This window comes from Thunnus albacares, chromosome 4, assembly GCF_914725855.1.
Source record: "Thunnus albacares chromosome 4, fThuAlb1.1, whole genome shotgun sequence".
Taxonomy (NCBI): domain Eukaryota; kingdom Metazoa; phylum Chordata; class Actinopteri; order Scombriformes; family Scombridae; genus Thunnus; species Thunnus albacares.
In genome coordinates, this window is record NC_058109.1 from 10,812,638 (window position 1) to 10,839,691 (window position 27,054).

The 27,054-nt window shown below is 38.9% G+C and overlaps 3 protein-coding genes across 6 annotated transcripts in view; 2 read left to right on the plus strand and 1 right to left on the minus strand.

Annotated features, from left to right (window-relative positions):
- Positions 1-14,526, plus strand: part of phc2b (polyhomeotic homolog 2b (Drosophila)) — a 37,989-nt gene extending 23,463 nt beyond the window's left edge. For both annotated transcript variants that reach the window (XM_044350007.1, XM_044350006.1), the window contains exons 8-15: positions 2,878-3,209; positions 4,777-4,990; positions 8,827-9,038; positions 10,330-10,459; positions 10,744-10,849; positions 11,016-11,130; positions 11,896-12,220; positions 12,374-14,526. In XM_044350007.1, coding sequence (XP_044205942.1) covers positions 2,878-3,209; positions 4,777-4,990; positions 8,827-9,038; positions 10,330-10,459; positions 10,744-10,849; positions 11,016-11,130; positions 11,896-12,220; positions 12,374-12,528 — 1,589 coding nt within the window. In that variant the 3' untranslated portion in view covers positions 12,529-14,526. The remainder of the gene's footprint in view (positions 1-2,877; positions 3,210-4,776; positions 4,991-8,826; positions 9,039-10,329; positions 10,460-10,743; positions 10,850-11,015; positions 11,131-11,895; positions 12,221-12,373) is intronic.
- Positions 14,527-15,528: 1,002 nt separating this feature from the next.
- Positions 15,529-26,241, plus strand: LOC122981336 (T-complex protein 11-like protein 1). The gene is made up of 10 exons (XM_044350017.1): positions 15,529-16,045; positions 16,984-17,074; positions 17,199-17,328; positions 17,461-17,581; positions 19,052-19,272; positions 19,977-20,113; positions 21,019-21,200; positions 21,487-21,668; positions 22,118-22,290; positions 23,414-26,241. Exons 2-10 carry the CDS (start codon positions 16,996-16,998, stop codon positions 23,644-23,646), a joined length of 1,458 nt encoding a protein of 485 aa, XP_044205952.1. The 5' UTR covers positions 15,529-16,045; positions 16,984-16,995; the 3' UTR covers positions 23,647-26,241.
- anks1ab (ankyrin repeat and sterile alpha motif domain containing 1Ab) overlaps positions 25,867-27,054 on the minus strand; it is a 44,823-nt gene continuing 43,635 nt past the window's right edge. For all 3 annotated transcript variants that reach the window (XM_044350011.1, XM_044350015.1, XM_044350010.1), the window contains one exon: positions 25,867-26,902. In XM_044350011.1, the coding sequence (XP_044205946.1) occupies positions 26,864-26,902 (39 nt within the window). In that variant the 3' untranslated portion in view covers positions 25,867-26,863. The remainder of the gene's footprint in view (positions 26,903-27,054) is intronic.

Sequence of the window (27,054 nt, forward strand, 5' to 3'; positions counted from 1 at the left end):
ACGCAAACCAAAGAGGGAGTCCAGGCCACTACCACACTCTGAAGATTGTATGATTGCATGTGTATATACATGTGTGGGTGTGGAGGTCTGAGCCATTCCAGTCCTTAATCCCAAGACCTTGAGGCGGAATAGCATTGAAATAAATTCCCCTGTCTTCCTGTTCTTCCAAGACTTCTCTCTGTTCCTCATTAGGGGCTTGAGAAAGCTGTCAGGATTCATGGGGAGGGCCGGTTGTATCCGGTGTGCACCAATTCAAAAATCCCCCTCCTTTACTCAGACTGGAGCTGGGAATCTCTTGCTACCTCACAATTTGGCGAGATTCTTGATGCATTTTCACCCTTGCTCGGCGTTTTTTTTTATTGTGTTTCTTACTTTATGACCATATTTACAACAGCAAAAGTGTAAATATCAATCATGAAAAAAATCAGGTGAATTTGCTCCCATTATTAGTCATTTAATGAAGTGAGTGCAGTTTATCTTGATTCTAATGTAATTTACATTAAGCAAAAACCCAGGTTTTCAATACCAAATTACGAGTGTGGATACCTTGCAGCTTGTAGTTTAACAACATGCTCCATTGTCCTTGCGTAGCCTGTTTCCATTTTAAATGTAATGTTGAAACGTTTCATATGGCACGCTTCTTATTGTCTAGCAGACGTAACTAATTTTATAAATTGACAAAACAATTCCAAGTCACGGCTTACATACTAGCTTTTTCCAGTGCACAGTCGTCATCAGGTGATGGAGTTTGCTCAGTTGTCAAGGAGATGAATCTGATGTGTAGATCCATCTCCATGACAACTGACAGCTCAGTAGCTGTTAGGATTTCATCCATAACACTTTTTGTTGGTTTTTTTCATCTGTGATGGCTTAAAATGTGTGTGACTGTTCATTCTTGACCTTGTAGATAGAAGTTTAACAAAACAATCCCAACTTAAGGTACTTATTTTTCATGCTTAATTTTTAAGCCAACACACTTGAGAAAGACAACTAAGCAAAATCCACCCACTGATAAAGACTGTGTGATAGAAAGGTCTGGAAAAAGCTAGTAAGTAGACCTCAATTGTTTTGTCAAACTTATATTTCCGACATCAAAAATGAACTTTCATGCCTAACTTTATTTGTGTAATGTTATGTGTTCTCTTCATCTTTAGCGCAGTAGTTACTTCTTTGTACCGCACATACTCCTTTGATTAAAAAAAAAGTTTTATTCATAAAGCACTACTTTACCAGAAATGTAGTTTGTGTATTGATGCTGAATCTTTCAAGTGAGACCCATGATGCATCTAAGAATCGATTATTTTTGCCACCTTCAACTCAGATCCAGCATCGCTGCAGAACTGATGGATGTTATTATCCCTTGAAGTGTCTGTTTAAATTGCTTTTCAAGTAACCACCTCATAGGCTCGCATCTTTGATTATCATGCTGGCGGCCGTATCATGCCATCCAAGGCTCATATCCATGCTGCTCTGAACATTTTTAAATATTCACTGAAGGCCTTCCATGTACACCATAGCTAACCACATTTTCTTTTGGTGGGTTCCACTGTGTCTCACCATGTGAAAAAGAAAACAGTTTTTCAGCAGATCCTGTAGCATTAAAGGGACTAATGACATGCAAACTCTGCTGGATAGAAACATCTATATTTTCCACAGCAGGGTACAGACTGCGGTTAGTGCCTCACAGGGAAACTTTGAAACCAGATGGAGCCTATCCCACACAAAACATCATGAAAAGAACAGGGGGAGGAGGAGGGTGGGGGCGAGGGGGATTTGAGACAAACACTAAGTACTTGGCAGTTTTCCATGCATGGATTTATTGGGGGATTTATTAACATTACCAAACACACCTCCATGTTCACACGGCTCATATAGCAGGAGCTACCGTATAGTGCCTCTGTGCAGGGGTAACTCATTTCATGTTTGGGTTTCAGTAATAAGAATGACTCAACTAGTTATTATTGATTTCCTGGTAGAGTTGTTAGAGATGAAAGAGGTAGCACAGGCTGGGACCTTCTGACTCACCATTAACTTTATAAAGAGTGTCATGGACAGTTGGCTCTGTATGCTCGTTCCTGAGGCATTGCTAATATTAGACTAGCCTCAGGCTACTTCCGCTGAACACGCTCCTACTCACACATGCTCCCACTATACAAGATTAATGTGCTGTGTCTTGGGCTTCAGGGCAAGTTATGGGCTCAGGATGTCTTTTTACCCACAACATCACTGACAGGTGGTGACAGGCCATTTTGAACCGATTTATGAGTAATGGTCAGGCCAAAACTGCAACAGCGGGCCTCTCTGGGCACCTTTCAACAAGCTCTTAATATTACATCCTGTCAACAAGGGGCACACAGGTGAAGGGAGCGCTACAAAACAAGCTCTTTTGTGCAAATGTCAACATTTTTCACTGTTTATGAGCCTGTGGCGCAGTGTTCTTGATTTACACGGAGTCCTGACAGATCTGAGCACATATGAAAGAAATAAAGTACCCAAGTCAGTTCCACCTGTAAAGATATTTCTGAATTACCTTATAGAAGTACATAATTTTTAGAAAAGACTGTGGTATGCAATTTTGCAATCTCTGTTTAGCTCTAGGACTGCAAGTTATGGTTAATTTTCTTCCTGAATAATCTGACGTTTAATCAAAATAAAACAAAGTGGTGAAATCCCTCATTACAATTTCCATGAGCCCAAGGTGTGATGTCTTCAAATTGCTTGTTTCGTCCGTCTAACAGATATTCAATTAACAATGAACCAAGTTGAAGGCCCTAATTTAAAGGTATTGACTTTATAAGTAGTCACTGGCTGGTGAATTTTGGATACATAGTTATCTGAATTCATCATTTTTAAAGATAAGTGTTGTTCTTGTTTCAGCGTACACCCAGATCCAGCCCCACTCCCTGGTTCAGCAGCACAAGCAGCAGCAGCAGCAGCAGCAACAGCAGCAGCAGCAGCAGTTTGTGGTCCATCAGAGCCAAAGTTCCCAAAGGACCCCGGGCCAGCTGCTGCAGACAGCATCCATTCAGCCATCACAGCACCCCGTCCCCGTGTTGCCCAAACCTGCTCCACACCAACCCTCAACGCCTAGCCAACAGGCCACCATCTTCCACTCCACCATCAGCCCCCACGCACTCCACTCCTCCCTCAGTCATGCCAAAGCCCAGCCCGTCCAGCTCACTGCCATCAACCTACAAATACAGCCAACAGTAAGTATCGTTAAACACAATAAGGTCTCAAACAAACGAGCATTTGAACAGCTTAAGTTTTGTTAAACCAAACTGTTGCCAGCATCAAATGATAATGATAAAACCTTTTAGCAGGTCTAAAAAGTAGATCTAATGTTGGTGTTAATTCAGGCGGGGAGATGCCCTTTGTTCTTAAGTCCAGTTACTGGCTGTTTTGACACACTTGATGACGTTTTGGACGCGTAAATCCTGAAAATCCCTGCATAAGATGATAGTATTAGTTCATTTTGTAGGGTAAAACGGTAGGAACACAAGAATTTAACATCCTGTTTGTGAAGTCACATATTGGTGCTACAAAGGCATATGAAGGTGCAGTACCATTGTGCCAGTCTTCAAGAGGAGTCCTAGTAATTGTAACTTAATTAGAAGCAAAATTATTTGAGATGGTTTTCTTTAGAACCTTCATATGCTTGGGAAAATTATTCTAATCCAGGCAAATAACAGTCCAAAATAAACTTTGTACCTTTCTAGGGCTGCAACTAACAATTATTTTCATTACTGATTAATCTCCAGGTTATTTTCTCAGCTAATTGATTAATCTATTTGCAGTGGTGGAATGTAACTAAGTACATTTACTCAAGTATTGCTTTTAATGTACATGTCGATTAATCAATATTTATATGCCAATAATATCCATATGTACATGTTGCTTGCAACACTTATGTACTTTTACTTTAGTAAGATTTTGAATGCAGGACTTTTACTTGCAATGGATTATTTTTTCATTGTGTTATTGATACTTTTACTTAAGTAAAATATCTCAATACTTCTTCCACCACTGTTTATTTATCTATAAAATGTTAGAAAATACTGTAAAGTCCACATGATTTTTTTAGGTCCCATGGTGACGTCTTCAGATGTCTTGTTTTGTCCGAACAGTTTGGAGTTTGTTCAGTCCGAACTCCAAACATTTTCAGTTTAGTGTTATGCATGACACAGAAAAGCTTTCTTTCAGAAGCTGCAACCAGCAGATGTTCATTAGATTTGCTTAAAAATTGACAAAAGCAATTATTCAAATATCAAAATAGTTGCTGATTAATCGATTAAGTCTGTTGACTAATTGTTGCAGCTCTACACAAGTAGATGTAAGGATTTAAGAAAGTCCATCTCTAACAGTAATATACCATAAGTCTTCCATTGTAGGTGTTTCCAGAACTGCCTGATGGATGTGATCCATTTTTTTCCTCAATTTGTTTCTAATGGGATGTGGCTTTCTGTCCTACTTCACATGCTGACGTCTTTTTTTTTTTTTTTTTTTAAAGCTGTAACTAGTAAAACAAAAACTGATGTTCCGACGACACCCACAGTATCCGTTTTGATTCCAAGACATACATGTAAAAAAAAAAAAAAAAAACACACAGGAATCCTCTCAGTTTGATATTCCTGCTGTAATATTTTCCTGCTGGTGTGATATTTTCCAAGCCTAATGGTTTTATATTTTTGAGCCACTAACATTAAAAGAACTAACAGTCTCTAATAGATATCTTTTCTCACACTCTCTACCTTTTGTTCCTAATTCACATCTCAGGCCTCTCGACTGGTTCAAGACAGTAAAGATAAGCCAACCTCACTGGTGGTGAGAGAGACCTGTCCAACACCCGCCACACAGCAGCAGCAGCAGCAGCAGCAGCAACAACAGCAGCAGCAGCAGCAACCTGCGACATCACCATCGCCATCACAATCTGCCAAGCCTGTAGAGCAGCCCAAGGTCGACCCAGCCACACCAGCTGTTCAGCCACAAGGTAATGATTCAGCATGATTTTCTAAGCTGCTAGATTACTCTTTGGGGAGTGTTCAAACGTTTTGGTAAATTAACTGTTAAACCAATTAGCCACTGGGACAAGAAGACTGGTAGCAGTTTAAAAACCTCGTTAAGTGTTTACGGCAGCTTCTGACACAGAAAATGTTCCATTGTTTCCACCCCTGCCCCCTTAAATTGGGCTATTCTTTCAATCCGCAACGGAAGAGACGAAAAGTCGATGTTTATTTTTATTTCAGTGCATGTTGCGTCTGACGCACGTTGAGCTTCACTGTTCTGTTTCTTATTTATTTGTAGTCATCTTTGTGATATCCCTGTGCTGTGGCCAAAAGGTTATACCTGATTCACTCACTGCTGTCCTGTGTACTGAGCACACAGAAAAGTAACAATCAAAGACAAACAAATGGTGGAATTTAAGAAAGAAATACAGTAGTGTAGCCACACTGACAATATGATGTATAAACAGCTGCCTGTAAATAATATATTATATTACTCTGGGCTTCAAACCAGCTCCAATGGATGATGTCACACCTACGTCCATCTTTATATACAGTCTATGAACATCTCACATGAAGAGAAGATCACGGCTGTTCTATGGGATTGAATGAGATTGCACAGGCATACCTTGTAAACTGTAACTACAGTGTATTTTAGTAAATGGGAACCACATATCCTGCTTTAACAGTGTTGCCTTTGATGTTTACTTTTTAACCTTTAACTAAAATAACATTGAGGCATTTACAAAGAGCAAGTAGGGAGTGTTTTATTATTTTCTTCAATGAAACTTTAAATGATTTTCCACTTACAGAGCTCATGCGGTCAATACCTTGACGCTCTATAAGAGGTAGTACGTCATCATGTAGAGGTTAAACTCTTCTTGCTGAGCATAGTTATTTTGGTGTATTTTATAAAGGCTGACACGGATCAGTTTCTATAGTAACATTTCTCCTAAATGGTTGGAAATAGTGCTAATATTGTGTTTCTTGTAAAATGAAACATTCTGTAAAGCCACAAATGACTGTTTTAAGACGGGGATTTGGGTGTGATGTGCAGTGGAGGTGCACTGTTCACCGCCAGAGCAGGAAACTATTTTTGTAATCCACTGACCGCAGGGGCTGATGAAGATATTCCCAAAGTTTCTGCCTTTTTTTTTTTTTTTTTTTAACTGTAGAAAAATTAAACATTTAAGAAAAAAGCCTTCAGGCAAAAGATGTTCTTCTTCAAAGTGGCTTCTTGATTTCACAAACCGGCTACCAGCCACAAAGATTATTTTCACTACGTTTATTTGATACGTTTCTATGCTGCTTACTGCTTTCTAAGAAACTGTCAGTTGTCTTTTATACTTGTATAAACTGAGTAGAGGGAATTGCATTAATACCATACTAAGCGGACACTACAGTTTCTATAGTTTATAATTTCGAGACTTTGTGTTTATCTACTGAAACACTTTTTTGTAACCTATTACTGATGATTTATTACTGGCTATTTATTATTACTTACATTATATGTGAGATACTTTGCATGTGCCACTAATGGCTGTCGGAAGCTAAAGATCACAGTGTCCGGAAAACTGATTTTTACAGTTTGCAGCTTTAATATATTTACTTTCAGATTCTGAGTCAATTTCGCGTACATTTTGTAACCATGGCGCTGTTTCTGGTTTACAGCGGCGATGACGTAGTGTTTTGAATTTGTTACCTCTGACTCACTTCTCAGCAGCGACAGCAACCGAAACCGCAACTGATTTCTCAGGAACTAAGAAAGAATGTATAAAACAAGTTGCCATAACACAAACCTGTTATGTCATCCAGCTGACCTGTTTTCTATGTTAGACTGTTAAGTACATCATCAAATAAAATAATTCTGAATTTTTAGACTTGGTATATTTGGTAAATGTGCTAGTTTTACATCAGTAAATAAAATAATTTAAAAAAATCCAGATTAATAAAACAATTCGGAGCACTTTTTGGTGTGTGGTTAAATTTTTTTCTGAGAGGGTGCATTGGGGGGCTTTTACGAGCTCCACGTGTCTAAAATCCTGGCTACGGCCCTGCTGAAAAAACATGGAGTGGTGTCACCTTTTATTTGGCGCTTCAGTGATAACGATTGTCGTAAAACTTGGTTATACCTGTTGGGACAAATGAGTGACTCTTCCGGTAACTAGCAGGCAGAAGCAGGAGGCAGTCTGCTGTTAGTCGAGAGTCCGGATTGAAACATGTTGATCCGCAGCAGCATATCGTTGAGCTGCTGTGGGAGGACACAGGCCGGGGGGAGGGAGGAGGGGAGGAAGAGAGGGGGGGGGGGGGGGGGGGAGGCGGATCCCGGCTGTATGAGGCGTTTCATTTACGGACTGAAGCAAGCATTGAAGCTTAAATCCCGAACACGGTCCCGAACAGCAGCTCGGTGTCTCTGTCGGATCATCACAACAACAAAAACACAAACCAAACCGCACATGTTTTCTGTCTGAACACAGCGGAAGTTGGCGCGGTAAGAAAACTCTTGTCATTCAACGCTGGTGGCTTTTAAGATGACAAAGCATGGCGACTTGATGCTTACTTTCGCTTTGTGGGGTTTTTTTTTTTTTTTTTTTTTTTTTTTTTTTAGTGAAAGAGTCGAGGGCGTCCCAGTGATGGCAGCAGAGATACATCATGGATTTAGTGTTTGTTGTTGAGCAACAGTCTGCCTCTGGGTCTCTTCATTATGGTGATTTATTGTCGGATCGTCGACAACAGAAACGTTATTTAGATAAGCGGCTGGGAGATGAATATGACTGGATACTGGTTTGCATGTAGATAATAGGATCATTACAGCATGTGTCTGGTTTGCAAACAATAACGTTGTAAGCGTTCATAGCTGCGTATCTGATGCGTCAGTGCTATAATCTGTGATTATATGAGGACAAACTAGCACTAGCTCGCTGATAATACTAAGACAGATTATATAAATGACGCATCAGCTGCTCGTGTTGTTATTATTGTACATTTCACCAGTTTGATAGTAAGGATCAACTCGTATAATTCAATTAATACAGGTAGATATACAGTGTATTTACCTTCCACAACATTCCTGCTGTAAATACTTTTAATGTAATTTCCTTCAAGGCTGCAAATAACAATTATTTCCATTATAGGTAAATCTGTTGATTGTTGACTTAAAATACATTGTTTGGTCTTTAAAAATGTCAGAAAATACTGAAATATGACGACTAACAGTTTAAAAACTCAAAGATAATCACTTTACTTTTACATAAGAGAAAGAAAAGCAAAAAATCATCACAACTGAGAAGCTGGAACCAGAAAATGTTTCCATTTTTACTCATAAATGACTTAAATCATTAATCCGGAGCTGCAACTAACAATTTATTTTCATTATCAATTAATCCAATGATTATTCTCTCAATGACATGTTGATGTTTTGTATATAGAATGTCACAAATAGATGACATATACTTGTTTTGTCCAACTAACAGTCTAAAAACAATTTACTATCACACACGAGAGGGAAAAGTATCATTCCTCACACGTGAGAAGCTTGAACTTTGCTGGCATTTTGCCTGAGAAATGACCTCAACAATTAGTCAGCTCTGATTTCAGTCAGTCTGAATCCATTAGTGACCACCTTTACTAGAGTACACGCTCTTGTGTATTAACAGGATGTGGGGTCAGGCAATATATCAATACTATATTATTGATATTGTGATGTGAGACTAGACATCCTCTTAGATTTTGGATATTGTTATATTGTGGCATCTTTTCCTGATTCCTTGATTTTGTCATATCACTCAGCCCTAATGGGATGTTGTATTAATTTCCCGGTCAGGAGGGGGCTCAACCAAGAGGCCGAGCGCTGCACCTGGGACACCACCTCCAGCCATGACCTCAGGAAACGAGAGCGAGGCGCCCACGGTGACGGGCAGCACGCCTCAGAACGGAGAGAACAAACCGCCCCAGGCCATCGTCAAGCCCCAGGTCCTCACACATGTCATCGAAGGCTTTGTCATCCAGGAGGGAGCCGAACCGTTCCCAGTGTGTGTAAGTGGCCCCGATCTCTGCTTTACCAGCAGCGAGACATTATAAACAACCCCAGAGCCACCACAGTCTCCAGCGTACACGCCTGCGGGGAGCTGTCAGCGAGCAAAACCTCTGCGTCTAGCTGTAGTGACAGCTCACAGCTTCTGTTTGATACAGTCGTTAATTATCGCGAAAGAATACAAGTGGATGAAGGTGTTTGTGTGTAATGAGCTGCACAGTGCAGTGCTCAGTTATCTCCTTCCTTAATCTATGTCATCTAACCTATAATGGATGTTATTATAGCTTATATTGTTTACAGTGTAGACACCTGTATCATCCATCTTTATTATAACTAAAAAAAAGAGGCAGAAATGTTACACAGAACATTTTTAAGGTGTAATATAAAGAGCTTGTTGTGATTTTAAGACTTTGGGCTCACTGCCTCCTACTGGACATGTGCTGTAAATGCACAATTCACTTACATGCATATGGCTGAACAAACATGTTACATTGAATTGATACTGATAAACATAGGAGAATGCAGTATCTACATCACAGAGGAGTTAGTGCGCTATTTTCAATTAGGGCTTTAATTAATTACCATTTTTATTATTGATGACTCTATAGTTAATTTTTATATGAAATGATAAGGGGTACTGCAAAGTTCTTGCACTGTAGAAATTTTATGGGCAGGTGTGTCGGATCATAAACAGACTGTGAAAGGACCAAAGAACTTGAACTCACTTTATTAACGATATTTTGGTTCTCAGACCTTCATCAGACAAACAACGTAAATAAAGTGAATACAAGTGATCGACAGTTTACAGGATCTTTTGGCTCTTTCTATGAAATGATTGAAAAAGGCGAAAAAAGTACTTATTACAAGTTCTAAGAGCCTGAGGTGCACATTTAAATGACTGTTTTGTCCAACCAGCGGTCCAATATACGCTTATTTGTATTCAATTTAAAATGATATTAACAGAAATTCCTCATATTTGAGAAACTGAAAACAGATACTTAGATGCTCGATATATCAATCAAATAATAATTTCAGCACTATTGATAATCCATTCATAAAACCATGAGTTAAACAGAGAAAGTGTCTGAATTCACCTCATTTCATCTCAACAATACTACAGTAACGTACGTAGCACAAGGAGACTCATTAGTGAGTGGTCAAAGGGACGCTGCTGGCCTGTCAGGATAAACACATGTAGAGAAATCTTTTGCGCTTCATATTGATGTTGTGATATTTGTCCGGGAGCGCATAATGTTTCATTTATAATTGTAAATATTTTTTATCTTACGACAGGTGGAGCGTCTGCCCATTCTGATCGACAGCCCGAAGAAGCTGGATCATCAGCTCTCGTCAGACCCTGACAAAACCCCCGTCAGCAACGCGGCAAACTCTGACTCTGAGCCTGAGGACATGAACCAGCCAGGTGAGGGGGAAAAAAAAAAAAAAAGATTAGACAAGTATATCAGGTTGTGTGGCACTGTGCTGGTGCTAGGCTGAAAAGGATTTTGTCAAGTGGAAGTCAAGGACACCGAAAACTTGACTCGTTTTAAATTCAACTGGGATAATGATTAAATATATTTCCAGAGCTGTTTATCTTGATGATCGCAGTCAATCGGAGAGAGACTTTTTCAAAGAGCGAATGTTAAACTTCAGAAGAAAATCTTAATATTTGTGCGTGCGTGTCTGATTTTTTCGCTGTTTTTACAGAAAAAGAGCAAGAGCCCAAACTGACGTGTGAATACTGCGGCTGGGTCGACTTCGCCTACACGTTCAAGGGCTCTAAAAGATTCTGCTCCATGGTTTGTGCAAAGAGGCAAGTCACCCTTTAAGTTAAATTATCATGTAAAAAAAAAATCTTGGCATTTACTCCTTCTCCTCATTAAAAAAATCCAGATATCCATGAATATGCAAAGTGGAGTTGATGTTTCTCTATATATATATATATCATGTGAAAAGCTCTAATTGACCTTTCTGAACAGGTACAACGTGGGCTGTACAAAGAGGATAGGCCTTTTCCGTCCAGAGAGGAGTAAACCAACAAACCGCTGGCGTAGAAGATCCCAGGGCCGCTCGAGTATAGAGGCTAAGAAGCAGGTACAGAGATGCGGGCGCTTCTTCACTGTTGTAAAAGTTCCTCATCGACACTTCTACTCCCATCAGATACTGCTGCCACTGCACATTTTATACCCTGCACTTTTCATGCCTTACGCTTAATGAACTAAAGCATCGTTTCTGTCAGTGCTGGATTATCTCCCTGACTTTGAAGGGTCATTAAGTACTTTATGATCTTTGTCAACCTTTATTGGTGACCGGAGGTAATGGGGAAAGCATTAGTAGAGATTTTCTGCCTCCTGCACAAATTATTTAGACATCAAAAGCAACTGGGTTTGCTGGTTTTGTTTGTTGTGTTTTGGGGTTTTTTGCCAAGACTTTGACAAAATACTTTACACTAGAGACAAATATTTTGGATAATTAAAGCAGAAATTCTACCAAAATGTCAAGCGAAGATGTAATATGACTATATCTTAGAGTTATGTCCTGGGGATGGGGCTGTGAACATCCAGTGGGGGGTGCTTTTGTCTCGTTTGGACCTGTATGGGAGCATTATAATCCAGAGGGCTCAGCACCTGACAAAGTAATCTTCCAGGCATTGGTATCGATCCAACAAACCTATCAACTCCCTGCAGGTATATTACAGTCATTTGAAGCTGTTGTACAGCATCAATCTTACTTATTACCCCTTTAATCTTTGCCGGTACTATCACAATGTCCCAGCAGTGTTTTTACTGATGAGCCATTCATTTCTCAAATGCTGAGCTTCGACGTCATGCCTTTTCGCCATTTTTTTCCTTTTTTTAGAAGCTGTCCCCCTCACCGCAGCAGCCTCAGGGGGGTTCTGTATCCTCACCGCATCCGTCGCAGCCCAGTCAGGAGGAGTCCAGCCCGTGTTCGGACATGTCCAGCTACGAGGAGCCGCCGTCTCCCCTGTCAGCCGCCAGCTCAGGACCCCTGGCTCCCGCCCCGGCCCCAGCTCAGGTCTCCGTCCACCGGCAGCCGAGCAGGGCCTCGGACCAGGAGGGCTGCGCTGGGAGAGACTCATCTACGCTCTGTCAGCACTTCTTACCCAATGACCCCACCAAGTGGAATGTTGAAGAGGTGTACGAGTTCATCTGTTCACTGCCAGGTCAGCGGAGTAAACAGAAACCAATAAAGCTTCACATACTTTTTGTGTATGAATCCTGTTTTTTTTAGTGTGATTAACTGCAGCCTTCTTCTTCTTCTTCTTCTTCTTCTTCTTCTTCTTCTTCTTCTTCTTCTTCTTCTTCTGCTGTTCCAGGTTGTCAGGAGATAGCAGACGAGTTTCGCTCTCAGGAGATCGATGGACAAGCGTTGCTCCTGTTAAAGGAAGACCACCTCATGAGCACCATGAACATTAAACTGGGACCTGCACTCAAGATCTTTGCACGCATCAACATGCTCAAAGACTCTTAGCAGGAAAGTGCGTGTGTGTGTGGTCATGCACACATGCATTGATCTGAGTGCATATGTATTTGTATGTTTGTGTGTGTGTGTGTGTGTGTGTGTGTGTGTTTTTAAGCGTGTGACAGAGGAGCAGAGTGTAGAGCTTCGGCACAGGGCAAAGGAGGTGTCATCGTAGCACTGACAACACAGTATTGACTGCACTATGGCTTCGCTTCTCCACACTACTGGACTGGCTGCTTTCTCTCACTCTAGCTGGACTCGGCCCCACAAACTACTCATACCGACTGGCATCAACTCAACAACCACGTGACCATTCAAACTTTGTGGTCGTCTCATCGAAACGGAGCGCTCGGATCATACTGACCCCACAGTGCGAAGAGGAAGTCTGTGTTTACATGCACTCAAACCAGTTAAGCAGCTCTAGACGGTGGACTGAAATGAAATGATCCACAGCTGTGCCAAATTCCAAAATGTGGATTCTGATTAAACGAGTGGATTTATGTGGAAAAGACAAGGGATTTATGGAGCCCATTTACAGGGTATTAACATGTGATCTGTATCTAGATATCTCATTTATATCCAGTTAACGCAGGTGTAAATGCACACAGTTGGAATGGATTTCATTTATGCTTTTTATGCTTTTATTAGCGAGGCGACAGCTGAGAGATGACGGGAGCTGAGAGGAAAGGATGTTGCGGTTCATAGTTAGTACCTGGGACCTGCTCAGCAAACTGAAAGATCACCTAACTCGGCCCGTCTCTGCTATCTCAAGCTGCACGTCAAAAAAGCTACAAGTAGAAGGTCGAGCCGCTTTCCTTTACCTGTGACAGGCCGCGCTGCGCACCTATTTTGCATATTAAGATCCGATAAGTGTAGGTAGAATTCAGATAACAAGCGCTTATTAATACCTTTATATAGATACAGATTCCATGATAATACCGGATGTAAACGGAGTCTTGGATTTGGCTTATAGAAAAATAATCTGTAGAAGTTCAAAGGAAAACCGTGACAAAAACGGAGCTGAGAGAACAAGCAGTGTCAAAAGTGCACACTACCTGTTCAGTCGTGCCCCGGGTCGGGTCATACCGCAACACAGTCGTAGCTGAATCGAGGCATTGAGACTAAACATGAGTGAAGTCTAAATTTATTATTTTTATTATATGATTAGATATGTTTTTTTTGTACAGTTTTGTTAGTTTGTGAATGACAGAGAAATGGCTCTGTGTGTGTATGTGTGTGGCTGGGAACAGAAGATTGCATTCATTAATTTGCTCATTTTTATTCAGTAGATGCTCCTTTTGCCTTTTTTTTTTTTTTTCTCACAATAAGACTCACACAGCTCCTGAATACAAAGCACGAATGCGGAGAAAACCATTTAAGCAGCTTCTTTTGTGACATCGATTTTTTTCCTTTCATAAGGGACTCGCCAGTTTTCTCCTGTAGATTTAAACTGCTTGGAAATGATTTTTTTTTTTTCCTGCTGCTTTTTCAAAATGATTTACTAAAATATGAACATCAATTTCTTGTCTGTTCCATAGAAGTACACCGAGTTATCCATTGAACAGTTCGGACATTCTGCTCTCTCGTCACAGCTCTGTTTTTGGCACTTACTTTTCTTTTTGTTTGAGTCACAAGGAACTCCGACTAACTCCGACTTTATGTGAGGAATCTGGAAACAAGTTTATATGTACATAGCAGCTCAAGTGAGGAAAGAGACTGAGACGATGTGTGAAACTGTCTTTTTTTTTTTTTTTAAGTTATCCTTGTTATTTTAAAACAGAAATTAAATGTTGTTTAATATTTTGAAATATGCAAATGTATAAATATCATGGCCTGGGAGTTGTTTTTTAATGTTTCTTTTTCTAATGAAAGCTAGATCATATCTATTTGTGTTTTGTGGCTGTGATGGAAGGTCAACTTTTTTTAGATAATGTTTTGTCAAATGCTTGTATTTATCAAAGCAGTTTGTTATACAACATTTTGCAATTATAAATAATTTACAATACAGTTCTGTCTTAGACTATTTTTCTGTGTGTGTGTGTGTGTGTGTGTGTGTGAAAGAAACTGTCGGGTCGGAAAACAAATGCAGGGACACAACAGCCCTTCGACAAACACCAGCTGTATGAAGCATCTCATGTTGAATTATGACTCCGCTGATGCTTGTTGTGATATATTGAAGGAAATATTTATTTTAGGGCTTTGGAGTGTATTATATTGTACACTTCTTACATTTACTGTGTTCCCGGTTTACCCGCTGTAGTATAACACTGATGTCCTCTCAGTGACATTAGAGGTTTGTGGGAAACCAAAAATCTGATACTTAAAGATTCAGTTTTCAGTGATAGTAGAGATTTAAAAAAAAAAAAAAAAGGCAGCAAATCTATTGAGAATCTGGATCCAGCAATTGTTTGGCACTTTTGCTCAGTAAATGACTGAAACAATTAAACAATCATCCAAGTTTTTGTTGGCAAATTACAATCAATCAACAGTTTGTTTCAGCCTTACATAAGGTTACATAATCCATGCAAAGAAATTAAAGCGCCACAGCAGCAAAAGGAAGGACAAAAACAGTTTTTTAGTAGTATTAAACAACTTTACAAAAAGGTAATAACATTACAAGACAGTGACGAAAGGAAAAGTATGTACAAACAAAACTACAAATGTTGAGGAATATCCTTTACAAAATACAAACTCATGACTTTCTTAAAAGATGGGATTCTTCAAATGTTTTCTGACAGAACTATAGTGTGAAACAGTAAGGGAAGCATCTGCTACAAAAATAGGTGAAAATAGAAATGCCAAAAATAAAAACAGAAGTACAGATAGGTACTATATACACTGTACATAAATAGTATTTACAAAAGTGTATTGTTGATAATCTACAAATGACTAAATGTATGTATTTCCTCTGCAGTTGTAGTATTTCTATCTCTTCTGGTTTGCATTAGAACTTCCTGGTTTGTGAGAAATTTCCAGCTGTTCACAGGTGATTGTCACACGCTCTGTGTCTCATGACAATGGACGCTTTCCATTTTGTTTACACTGAACCACAGTGCGGGCACATAAACTAAACAAGAAACCGGTAGGGTGAGTTGTCTTTTTAAACGCGGTGACACGCTGCAGTGTTTGTAGCTGTTGGAGCAGGCAGAGAGAAGCAGAAACATGCAGCACCGGCACGCCCACTGTTTTGATTTAAGAAACGGACCAAACCACATGAAGCCTTCGTCATTTCCTGTTTTTAATGCAGGAATGAATCAAAATGTGGCTTTAATGCATATATACTCAAACGTTGTATCACAAAAGTGTCCCAAATACAAGTTTAGATCATGAGTTACAACATTACTAAAGCGTGAAAATTTTAAGCTCCCCCCCGTACCTCGATTAAAATGGTTTGGTCCGGTTTTAAACTTGAACGCTGCTCCTGTGTCTTTACGTGGTTTTTAACGGCAGTTACAGTAATCGATACATTGTTGTGAAGTGAGTGTGACGTTACGTGTTATTAAATTCACCTCCACACCAACACCAGGTAAGTGACTGTCTAAAAAGCGTCATACTACTGGACAATTTGATTCTTCTTCTTACCTGCTGTTTTGTTTTTAACATATGGTGACGTTTGGGTTTTTGTTTTGAATGTTTTAGCCAATTTTATTTAAGATTATTTGGGGTTTTTTTCCTCTGTAGGCTGCTTTTAAGTGTCATGACAGTACATTAGATTATAATTGTAACATGTTTGGGGCTGCAACTAATGATTAATTGCATTACATATTAAATTGCAGCTATATTCTCGATTAATGGTTTTGTCTACATAAAAAAAGGGGAAATGGCTGTTATAGTTCCCCACAGCTCACGCAGATCTATTCAGATTACTTGTTTTATCTGACTAACAGTCCCAAACCCAAAAATATTTGTTAACCATAATGTCTGTCAAAGAAAAGAAGCAAATCTTAAAAACAACGATTAGTCAATCAGTTGCCAATTATTAAAATAATCACCAACTTTTATAATCAATTAATCGTTTTAAGAAAAAAAGTAAAAAATTCTCTTGTTCCAGCTTCTTAAATGTGAATATTTTCTGTCCGCTATTACAGTAAACTGAATATCAAGACATATGAAGACGTCACCTTGGGCTTTGGGAAACTGATCAACATTTTACACCATTTTCTGACATTATATGGACCAAACAACTAATCAATTAATCAGGAAAATGATTGACAGATTAATCAATAATGAAAATAATCATTAGTTGCAGCCCTATAACATTTAGAAAGCTGGAACTATCCATTGTTTGGCTTTTTAAAAATTAAAACGATTAGTCGCTTAAGAAAATTTAGTTGCCAATTCATTTTCTGTGGACTGGCCAATCGATTAATCAACTGATCGTTGCAGCTCTTAATATTTTTATTGGACACATTGTTGTAACAAGCAAACTGACCAATGAGTTTATTGATTAATTTAAACCTCTAGGCTGTTGCTGAAATGCCAAATCAAAGAGACGAGGCCCCTGATGATTCCCCCACTGACCTTCCCTGTCTGGAAAAACTTGAGTCCCCTACAGGTATGGAGCTTTATTGTGGTAGTTACTGTTTTCAGGCAGGTTTAGGGACCGAAAGTAATTGAATTATAAGCAGCATGGCAGTTTTAATGATCAGTGGGCGTGTGTGTCCTGTCTTTGGTGTCAGGGAGCCCACCCACTGCCTCACTTTCCAGTCTGATGGAGCTGGAAAACTGTGTTTCCAACCTGAGCCTCGCACATGAGATAGTGGTGAATGGAGACTTCAGCTTCAAACCCAAGAGTCCTCCCACAGACAGGCAAGAAATAAATAAATAAATAAATAACACTCCACCACAGCTAAAGTGACCTTGATTATTCTAATTTCCTAAATTAATTGAGTTTCTTTATCCATTGGGCTGCCTTTTTTTCAACCGTTTTTCCTTTTGCAGCCTGGAGGGCAGAGTGACGGAGATTGTTCACCGGGCGTTTTGGGACAGTCTTCATGAGCAGCTGAACAGCGACCCTCCAAACTACAACCATGCGGTTATTCTGCTGCAGGAAGTCAAGACTGTAAGTGTGTCTGGTATCTGGTGTGTCTGGTAGATCAGAGGCAGTAGTAGCAGAGGGAGAGGGTACACTGTGACCTCTGACCTCTGTCATTCTCACATGCTTTGAGCATCAAAACCAAAGCGTGTACATTGTCGACAAATGTCAGATAAACACAAACACAATGCCGACCTTACACAGGGGGAAAAGTGTGTGATGTCAGACTTCATTAGAAATATCTGCTATTCGCAATGAAAAATAATAAATAAACATTAAGTTGGTGATATTAATACATAGAACTATTGAATATTCACATCACTAATTAATGATTTTTGTGGCCGGTGCTGATATTTGATATACACTAGCCAATATTAGAGGCTTAGGAGTTGTATAAGAAGATGGATACCACTCTACTGTTTGTACAGTTAATATTAAGCTGGAACTAACAGCCAGTTAACTTAGCTTAGCTAACCTAAGATTTTTACTCTCTTATACTTGTGTAATGAGATGTTATGATAAATAACCTTGAATCTGACAAAAACCATAAAAACAACATGTTGTGGTTTTACAGGAGGTTACATGCTGGACTGTTTCTTGGCACAGTAACTGATACCTTGTACGTTACTTATGGACAGAGCCAGGCTAGCTGTTTTACTGTTGTCAGTCTTTATGCTAAGCTAAGCTAACCAGCCGCTAGCTCCAGCTACAAAATTACCCGACACACACACAGAGTGCTTTTGATGAGAGTATTTCCTGAAATTTCAAAGTATTCCTTCAAATTTGAGTTTTAAGGAATTGTGGACAAGATATGAACTGCGCGTGACGTTTTACAGTTCAAAAATACGGTAGCCTTGTCAGTGCTCCCTGGTGGACAAAGTATGTAATCGCAACATATTTCTAAATTATCTCCAACATACCTTTGGTATTACTGTTCTGAACTTTCTTGTTACTTATTGGCCAACATGTACACCAACACCAAAATATCTGATATGAGCTAAAATTGATTGATAATATCATTTTGCGAATTAATGGGTAAAGCTCTGCCACTGACAGTATTTTTAATTAACTGATTAATTGTCTGGTGTGTAAAAACTAGTTGAAGAATTCCAGATGACATCTTCAAATAAATCCCAAAATACAAATGATATAAAAAGCAGAAAATCTTCTCATTTGAGAAGCTGGAACGAGCATTGATATTAAATGACTAAAAAGATGTCTGGTTATCAAAATTGTCAGTCACATAGTCAATGAACCAACTTCTCATTTAATCACAATTTGAATTCAGTGATTAAATGAGAAATAGAGAGGAAACTGCAAAGACATTGATGTCATAAATCCTTTTTTTGTGCAGGTCCTGATAACAACATGTCAGCTTCTGTATCTGCTTATGTAGAGGAACCTTGTAGTTATCAAAAAAGACACCAACTCTAAACTACATGAAGCAAAATGTACGTGTAAAGATATTTAATAATAAATAAAGATATTTTCCATCAGATGCTTCAGTCCCTGCTGCTTCCCGGTCACGTCAGGCTGAGATCTCAGCTGGACGAGGTGCTGGACATGGATCTGATCCAGCAGGAGGTCAATCACGGAGCTCTGGACCTCCACAGACTGGCAGGATACGTCATCAACACCATGGCGTCTTTATGTGCACCTGTGCGTGACCCAGAGGTCAGAGCTCTGAGGGACCTCAGGGACCCTGTGGAGCTCCTGAGGTGAGGCTTGTGCCTGATGTGGAATAAATAAACTCATGTATTCATCACTGTTTGCTGCAGTTAACACAAGTCCAGACTCTCCATCCAACTGTATCTCCATACATAATATCATTGCTATTATAACAAGTCTAATATATATATATACACATTTGCTTTTTTGACTTTCATTCACATCACATCTCAGTGCCTTTTAGGACAGTTTTCATTGTGCAGTTTTAATGTATTTATTTCTAAATCTACCACAGGTTAAATATATTTTTAGTCAATGTACCAAGAGCAGAAGACATTATTGACATTTAGTATGCCAGTTTGTCTTCAGATATGTCCACTTTTACATTTATACTTCCAGTTACTTCCATTCAAAACTAAAGGTGACAAAAGGTGCTTTTGCTATTGTTGCTCCTTGACTCTGGAACATCCACAAAAACACAGAGAAGCTAAATAAGAGCAAATCTTATAAAAGCATCTTAAAATTAATTTGTTTTCTTTTGGCTTTTTTGTTTGATACACTTTATTCTGTGGTTGATGTACTTTTTTTTATATCCTCCCTCTCTCTCTGTCCTTTTCTTCCTCCTGTCAAGCACTTCTTGTGCTCTGAAATGTCCTATATAAATAAAGTTTGCTTGCAATAGTAGTATTTTTTTGCTAAAGCATTCCAAAAGCTCTCTAACCCAAAAGTAATCCACTCCTTGCTCTTTTCTCAGGGAGATCTTTCGCGTCTTGGGGCTCATGAAGACCGACATGGTCAACTTCACCATCCAGAGTTTGAGGCCTCACCTCTTGCAGCAGGCTGTGCAGTATGAAAGGGCCAAATTCCAGCAGATTCTGGACAAGCAGCCAGGTGAGGAAGGATTTCAATACGTAACTCGACTGTTACAGCAGGAGAGATGAATGATAAAGGTGACTTTGTGACTTGTAGGATTTATGGTCATTGGATATTTCAGTCTTTCAATTAAACAAATTTTGACCCTCCTCTTCCTAAAGCTGTCATTTTTTGAATCTGATTGGTTGAGGAGCTGGATGGCCAATCAGTGAACTCTGGCTGTTCGGCTCAGATATTCCATCTAAACACATCTGGCTAATCAGAGTCACTGGCAAAGTGATAGAGCCCTTCCTGTTGAGATAGTCATGTTAGCTGGGGTACTAATTATCCTTTAGTCATATTTTACAAAATAACGATTCTGTCCTCAAAATATATATTTTATTAATGACTTAATTAAGTTTAATGCATTAATCTTTTGGTCTGTAAAATGTCAGAAAAAAGTAAAAAAATGTCCGTCTCAAGTTTCTAGAGCCTGAAGTGAAATCTTCAAATTAAAAAAAAAAAAAAAAAAGACTATAAAGACTATAAAAAACAGCCAATATTCACATTTTAGAAGCTTAAACCAAATACTTTTAGGCATTTATGTTTAAAAATGACTTAATTATTAATCAGTTATCAAAATAGCTGTCCAATTACTTTTCTGTCAATCAACTAATCGCTTAATTGACTGATTGTTTCAGCTCTAAGTAGAACAGTATTCTATATTTTCCCATAATACCAGCAGTATTTAAGTTTGATAGCAATGTCAGAAGTTTTTTCAAAAGATAACATGTATATTCAGTATCTATCTCTTTATTTTTTTATCAAAATATCTTTTGAACTCTCTCATAATTCAGTTATATTGCAGTTTATCTTAATCTTGTTGATCGTGGTTTTTTAATGTACACGACTTTCTCATTATGTTATTGGCTCTTTTTCTTCAGCCTCTCTGGACAACACCACAGCTTGGCTCCAGGCGGCAGAGTCAGAGGAGGCGTCGGCCATCAGCGCTCGCTCTGAGTCTCTCGGTCCTGACAGCAGAGGTCCTGTCAGTGCCACCGCCGTCCTCAACCGGGCCTACATGCGTCTGCTACACTGGGACCCGCAAGACCAGAAATATCCCGAGGTCAGCTGCAGCCTGCAAAATTACATCACACTATGCCTTTCATTTGAGCCATATTTTATTGATTATGAGGGAATATTCAGTCTCCCTACACACTCCTCCTCACACTGCTGCCTGTTAAAGCGTGTGACAACACGTTAGAGCTCATGTAGCGTTACAGAACATCCACCGCAGCGGTTTGCATCCACAACCAGAACGTTGTAATCTACATATTGATTTTATTTAGATATTTTAAAAAAGATGTGGGTAACCATATGACATGTGACCCTGACCTGACCTCCGCATACAGACCGTGCTAATGGACCGCACCCGCCTGGACGCTCTGGGTCGGCGGCTCGAGATGTTGGTCCTGGAGGCGTCGGTGCTGCTCCTGACCAAAGCTCAGTGTGGGGGCGCCGTTTTCTCCCTGCAGGGGTTTGTAGGTAAACTCAGGCAGTCCGTCACTGCCCTGCTGGAGGGCAGTCACACCAGGTAAGAGGAGGATGTGGTGATGCATGTACTGGCTGTCATGGGGAACAGGTATTGTATAAGGAGGAAACCAATGGGGGTGACAGGCAGCAACTAGCTTGTCAGAACGGATCCAGCTAACCTCATTCTTTCTGTTCAAGAGAAGCATCGTCATGATTAGAGGATAAATGTGAAACAGCAGCTTGTGATGTTCACAGCCTGTTCACACTGTGGTCCGAGCTGCAATAAAATGCGGCACAGGCTGTTTCTCTCTTAATCACTTTATTAAAACGTAATTTTATTTAATCTAAACGCCTTTTGAAAGAACTAGATGTTATTAAAGACCCCTATTTACCGGGGAGTCCCAAGACCCTTTGCTCCTTATAAATGGACAGATTCATAAGCCTGTGACCTATTACACATCTAATGAAGCCTGCAGGTAATTTGCCTCATGCTGCTGTCTGGTGCTACAGGGAAGCCGACCTGAAGGGGGCGCTGCTGGGTCTCGGGGAGACAGTACTGCAGCAAGTGACCGAAGCTGTGAACGACCAGGGAGGAGCAGCGATGCCTCAGGAGAGCCAAGATCTGCTGAGAGGACAAATATCTGACCTGTGGAAGCACAACAACCCTGTTCGCACACTCATAGGTCAGCCATGAATTAACTGAAGCACGACGGGGCTGCAATTTACAATTATTTTAATTGTCAATTCAATATTTTTTTGATTAATTGATTCATTGTTTTTTTTGTAGAATGCCTGAAAATAATTAGAAATGCCCACCACAGTTCCCCCAGAGACTATATTAACCTCAAAATCTTTAGTTTGCTGTCATACAAGACATCTTGACATTTTAGAAGCTGGAAGCAGAGAATGTTTGATATTTTTTGCTTGAGAAATTACTAAAATGATTAGTCGATTATCAAAATAGTTGCAGATTAATTTCCTGGAAACTGAATAATTCCAATAACGTCATGTTGTTGGTTGTCATGTTTTCACTTCATTTAAGGTGTGGTTTAGAAAATTCTGACATTTTAAGGCTGATAAATCTGTTCAAAGCTTATTGAAAATATTAGTTTAAGACAGAGTTGTATATTTTAGTACCATTTTCACTCCACAGGAAAAAAAAACATATAATAGAGCTGCAACTAATCCTTTTCATTATAGATTCTTCCACTGATTATTTCCTTGATTAACCAATGAATCATTTGTTTATAAAATGTCAGAAATGACTGAAAAATACCTATTACAGTTTCCTAGAGCCCGAGGCGGTGTCTTATTCGGTTTACTATCATATCAGAGAGAAAAGCTGCACATCTGAGAAGTGAAAGTGAATCAAATGATTAAATTATTCTCCAAACGGTTGCAGATAAATCATCTTAACGACCAATTGTTTTAGCTCCAGCACCGGCAGGGGAAGTACTACATATGAGATTTAAGTTTCCATGTATTTATTGTCGGAAACTGTTGTTATGGTAACAGTTTTCACTTCATTTAAGGATTGGTTTAGACAATTCTGACCTTTCAGGCTGATAAAACAAACCTTTCAAGTCTTATTAGAAATACATTTTGATTAAAACAGGATTGTATTTTTAGTTGACAGTTTGGAGATGAAACATTTTTTTACTCAACAGGAGGAACATTCCTTTTAATGTCATTTAGTTCAGGTTATTTTTGTCCACATGGATGTTTTTAAACTTGAATGTGTCCTGCTGCAAAGCTGACTGCTCTCTCTCTCTGTCTTCCTCCACCCCCTCACTCGATCAAACATAGGAGAAAGGGTACAGGGCTTCCTCCAGGCCACGCTGGAGGGCGGCCCCGCTAAAAGGAGTCCAGAGCTGCCCGCTGCCCTCAGGCTAGTGAGTGCTGAGCTAGCTGAGCTGGGGACGGCCTTTGGGCGAATCGCCCACTTCAATCGAACGGTCTTTGGCCCCTTCTACGCACCCATCCTCAGGAAACTGCTCTTCTCACCAGGAGAGGCCGAGACCGGGGAGGACTCGCGCTAAGCTGAGGGCGACCCATACGACCATTAATGACCTTAATATGAGCCGCCGTCTCGCATTGTAGATATATAGTTTTAGAGTGTAAATACAGTGAGTGAGAATGTTCAAGGAGAGCTCGGTAGTGAGATGTCAGACCCAAAATATAAAACTATTTGCCTTAAAAAAGGAAGCTAAATTAGGGACTGACGTAAGAGCATCTTTCTGTTGGTCCTGTTGTTTTTTTGAAGAGACATTTATATTCTCTGGAAAAAAGGAATTTTGTTTTCTATGATTATATTTTGTTAGATGTTTAAAAAGAAAAGTCTGAATCAAAGCATGAGGCAGGAACAGAATTATTATTCTTAACCACACATTTGAGTGCAGAAAACATTAAGAAAACCTGATGGATTGTGTGACAGAAATGAGTAATAGCTTTCACCTTGATAAGAGTAACTAATAGTTTGTGTAGCGTGTTGATGAGGAAATTCTGTATGAGTCATATTTTAGTCATTGCAAGAGACTGATTGTGACTCAGAAATGTTTGTGAAATTATCAGATGCTTGGAAAAAAGCCTCAGTTGGTTTTCACTCTCAAGACAAAACACCCTCAGGAAAAACACAAAGTACCAAAGAAAATATGCTAACAGTCTGTAAATAACACTGAAGTTTTAATATGTGGCTGGTTTATGTTTATGTTGATAGATGTGTATATGAAACTCTTTCAAAGATTATGTATAATTTACCAAAGATAGTGTGCACTTTTTTTAAACTTTTAAAAAATATTATTTTTTCCTTGCACCTTTAATCACAAACCAAAATTATACTCAGTGTTTCCCCTACAGCAGTTGTAGTGGTTTTAGTGGTTGCGGGGCTTATTTTGTAAATAAGATACATACCCAATTGATTAATTAAAAATGGGCATTCAAACAAAACAAATGAAAATACAGAATTTCTGTAACAAATCGTTGTTCACCTTGTTGAATTTAAAGCAGCATTCGGTGAAAATCTTTACTGAATAGATTTATAACTAAGCTAAACACAAAAGCAAGTTTCAAGGTCAAACTAAAAGCTTCAGATTACTCTTTAAAAAACTGTATTTTTTTTTTTTTTTTTTTTTACAAGGAGTAATGGTTCAGATAACTCATTTGTTTTGCATTACAAGCTATATTATTGAAACTTAAAGAGAATCTTGAATCCAGAAACAGTTTCCAGTGTATGAAAAATTACTACACAGCTGCGATTCAAGCGCCGTAGCCAACGGCAAACAACTGTTAATGGAGCCTGTGATGCGAGCACAGCAGAAGATTTCTGATGATTATATGCATTTTTCCTACAGTTTCCTTTCTTTTTCTGTACACTATGGAAATTATTTATCAGACTCTCTTATTTATGTCATTTATTTATATTGTGTAATCCATTACAGTGTCAAGTCTATACGACTTTATATACATTTTTGTAAGTGTTACATTATCATTGTGGGGTAACGCAGTTTAACACCTTTTTTTATCAATTTTTGGAACAGTCTGCACTGCATCACTTCACAAAAATAATGTAACTTTGACAAAAAAATAATGCAGACTCGACTTTTGCTGTGATGGATTACACAACTCGAGAAAGTTCAGAGAGTCAGCTAACATATTTTCATATTGTGCACAAATAAATACACACCAATGGATACCTGAAATTTTGATAAATGTTAAAATACATAAAACTTTCAAAAGATTTGCAGAATGGTGAGCGGTGATTAGAAATATAAATGATTACGTCCTTTAACTTCAACTAATTTTGATACAACTCTTGCAGAAATTAGTGGTCATTTAATGGTTCCAGGTTTTGCCTTTCATGTCATTTATGCCTTCCATATCATGACATTAGAGCGACACAGCTGAACTTCATCTGAAAGATAAATGTCTGTCAACCTTTGAAAAACCCAGAAGGTTTTTTTTGATAAAACTTACCAAATATGCATCATAAAAAATAAAAAAAAAGATTTTCTTTTACCGGTTTACTAAGTTGCAACTCTATGTCCTGATCAGAGATAGCCAGAAATTCCATATCTCTTTACTTGTTTGGTATGGGCACAAGAAAAATACAAATGTGTTATTGTGTATGAAAATATAATAAAATATATATTTACACTAATATTAACAAATATAACTAATAACAAGAATTTGGTTCAAGTCATACAAATCAAGGAAATGTAGTTGCAACTTGGGAAACAGGTTGGAAATCCTTTTTTTTTAAAAAATCAAGTAACAAACTAAGATGTTTTTATCGAGATGGAAATATGCTGAAAATACCTTCAGCTATTGTTAAATGACCTTCTTGGTTTTATGAAAGATTGTGAGGTATTAACCTTTAAAAAAAAAAACAACCAGATGTTTAGCTGTGTGACTTGAATGTAATTATAACATCAGAGGCACAAACTGGTTTTAGTCGTTTGGATGAGATCAGTAGATTCGACGCCCACTAGTCTACCGCAGGGGAAACACTGATAGTATAATTGTACAGTAATTACCATGTTGTTATAATTGTCACTTTAAATTTTTAAACAGTTGATTTAATGTTTCTTTTTGTCTTTTATTACTCAACCATAAAAAAAATCAATACTGACAACAGACTTGAGAGGGATTCTTTTGTCATTGTATTATTTAATTTCATTAATATAATATTGCTTTGAAATTTGAAACAGTATCACATTTTCATTGACAAACCATACTCTGTCCACAAACATGGGCAAAGCATTGTATGCTGGTACAGTTTTTTTTTTTTTTTTTTCTCTACATTTTGTTACATTTCTGTTTACCCTTAATAACTCCCACAGTTACTATCTCCAATAGACCTGAATCAATAGAAATGCTCATTAATGGTCTATATCATTAATGGTCTACAGTGCTCTAAACATTACAGTACCTACATGACAAGATCAGAAAGTCACATGGAGGCCAGGAAATAGACTTGACCTTTCTGACTGACCTTTCTCAAGACAGGAGTGATAAACAGGTCCTGTTTAGCCAGTGATATGGGACAACAGGTTACCTTTCGTCCGTGTGTTGGGATTCATATCAGGGGCAGTGGAGGAGCAGGGGATATACAGAGTGAGATCTAAATGTCAGCGCTGGTTGGCCCTGCACGTTTGCGAAAAGGCTTACCTCTCATTTTCTCTCTCTATCTCTTTTCCACTGATCTGCCCACTAACTCAACACACGCACACACGCTCACATCGGCTGCTCCCCTTCAACTCACAGCTTGGTATCCGGAAACTTGAACGCTGGGGTGAGCTACACAAGGAAAACACCAATGTTAAAAGACCGGTACATGCACAGCCATATCATGCCACCAAAACTTGCTTTAAATAGCTGCTGCTCATTAAAATGTAATGCTTTTATATTATGCATCCATACTAGAGCAGGTTGTCTTGGTGACACACAAA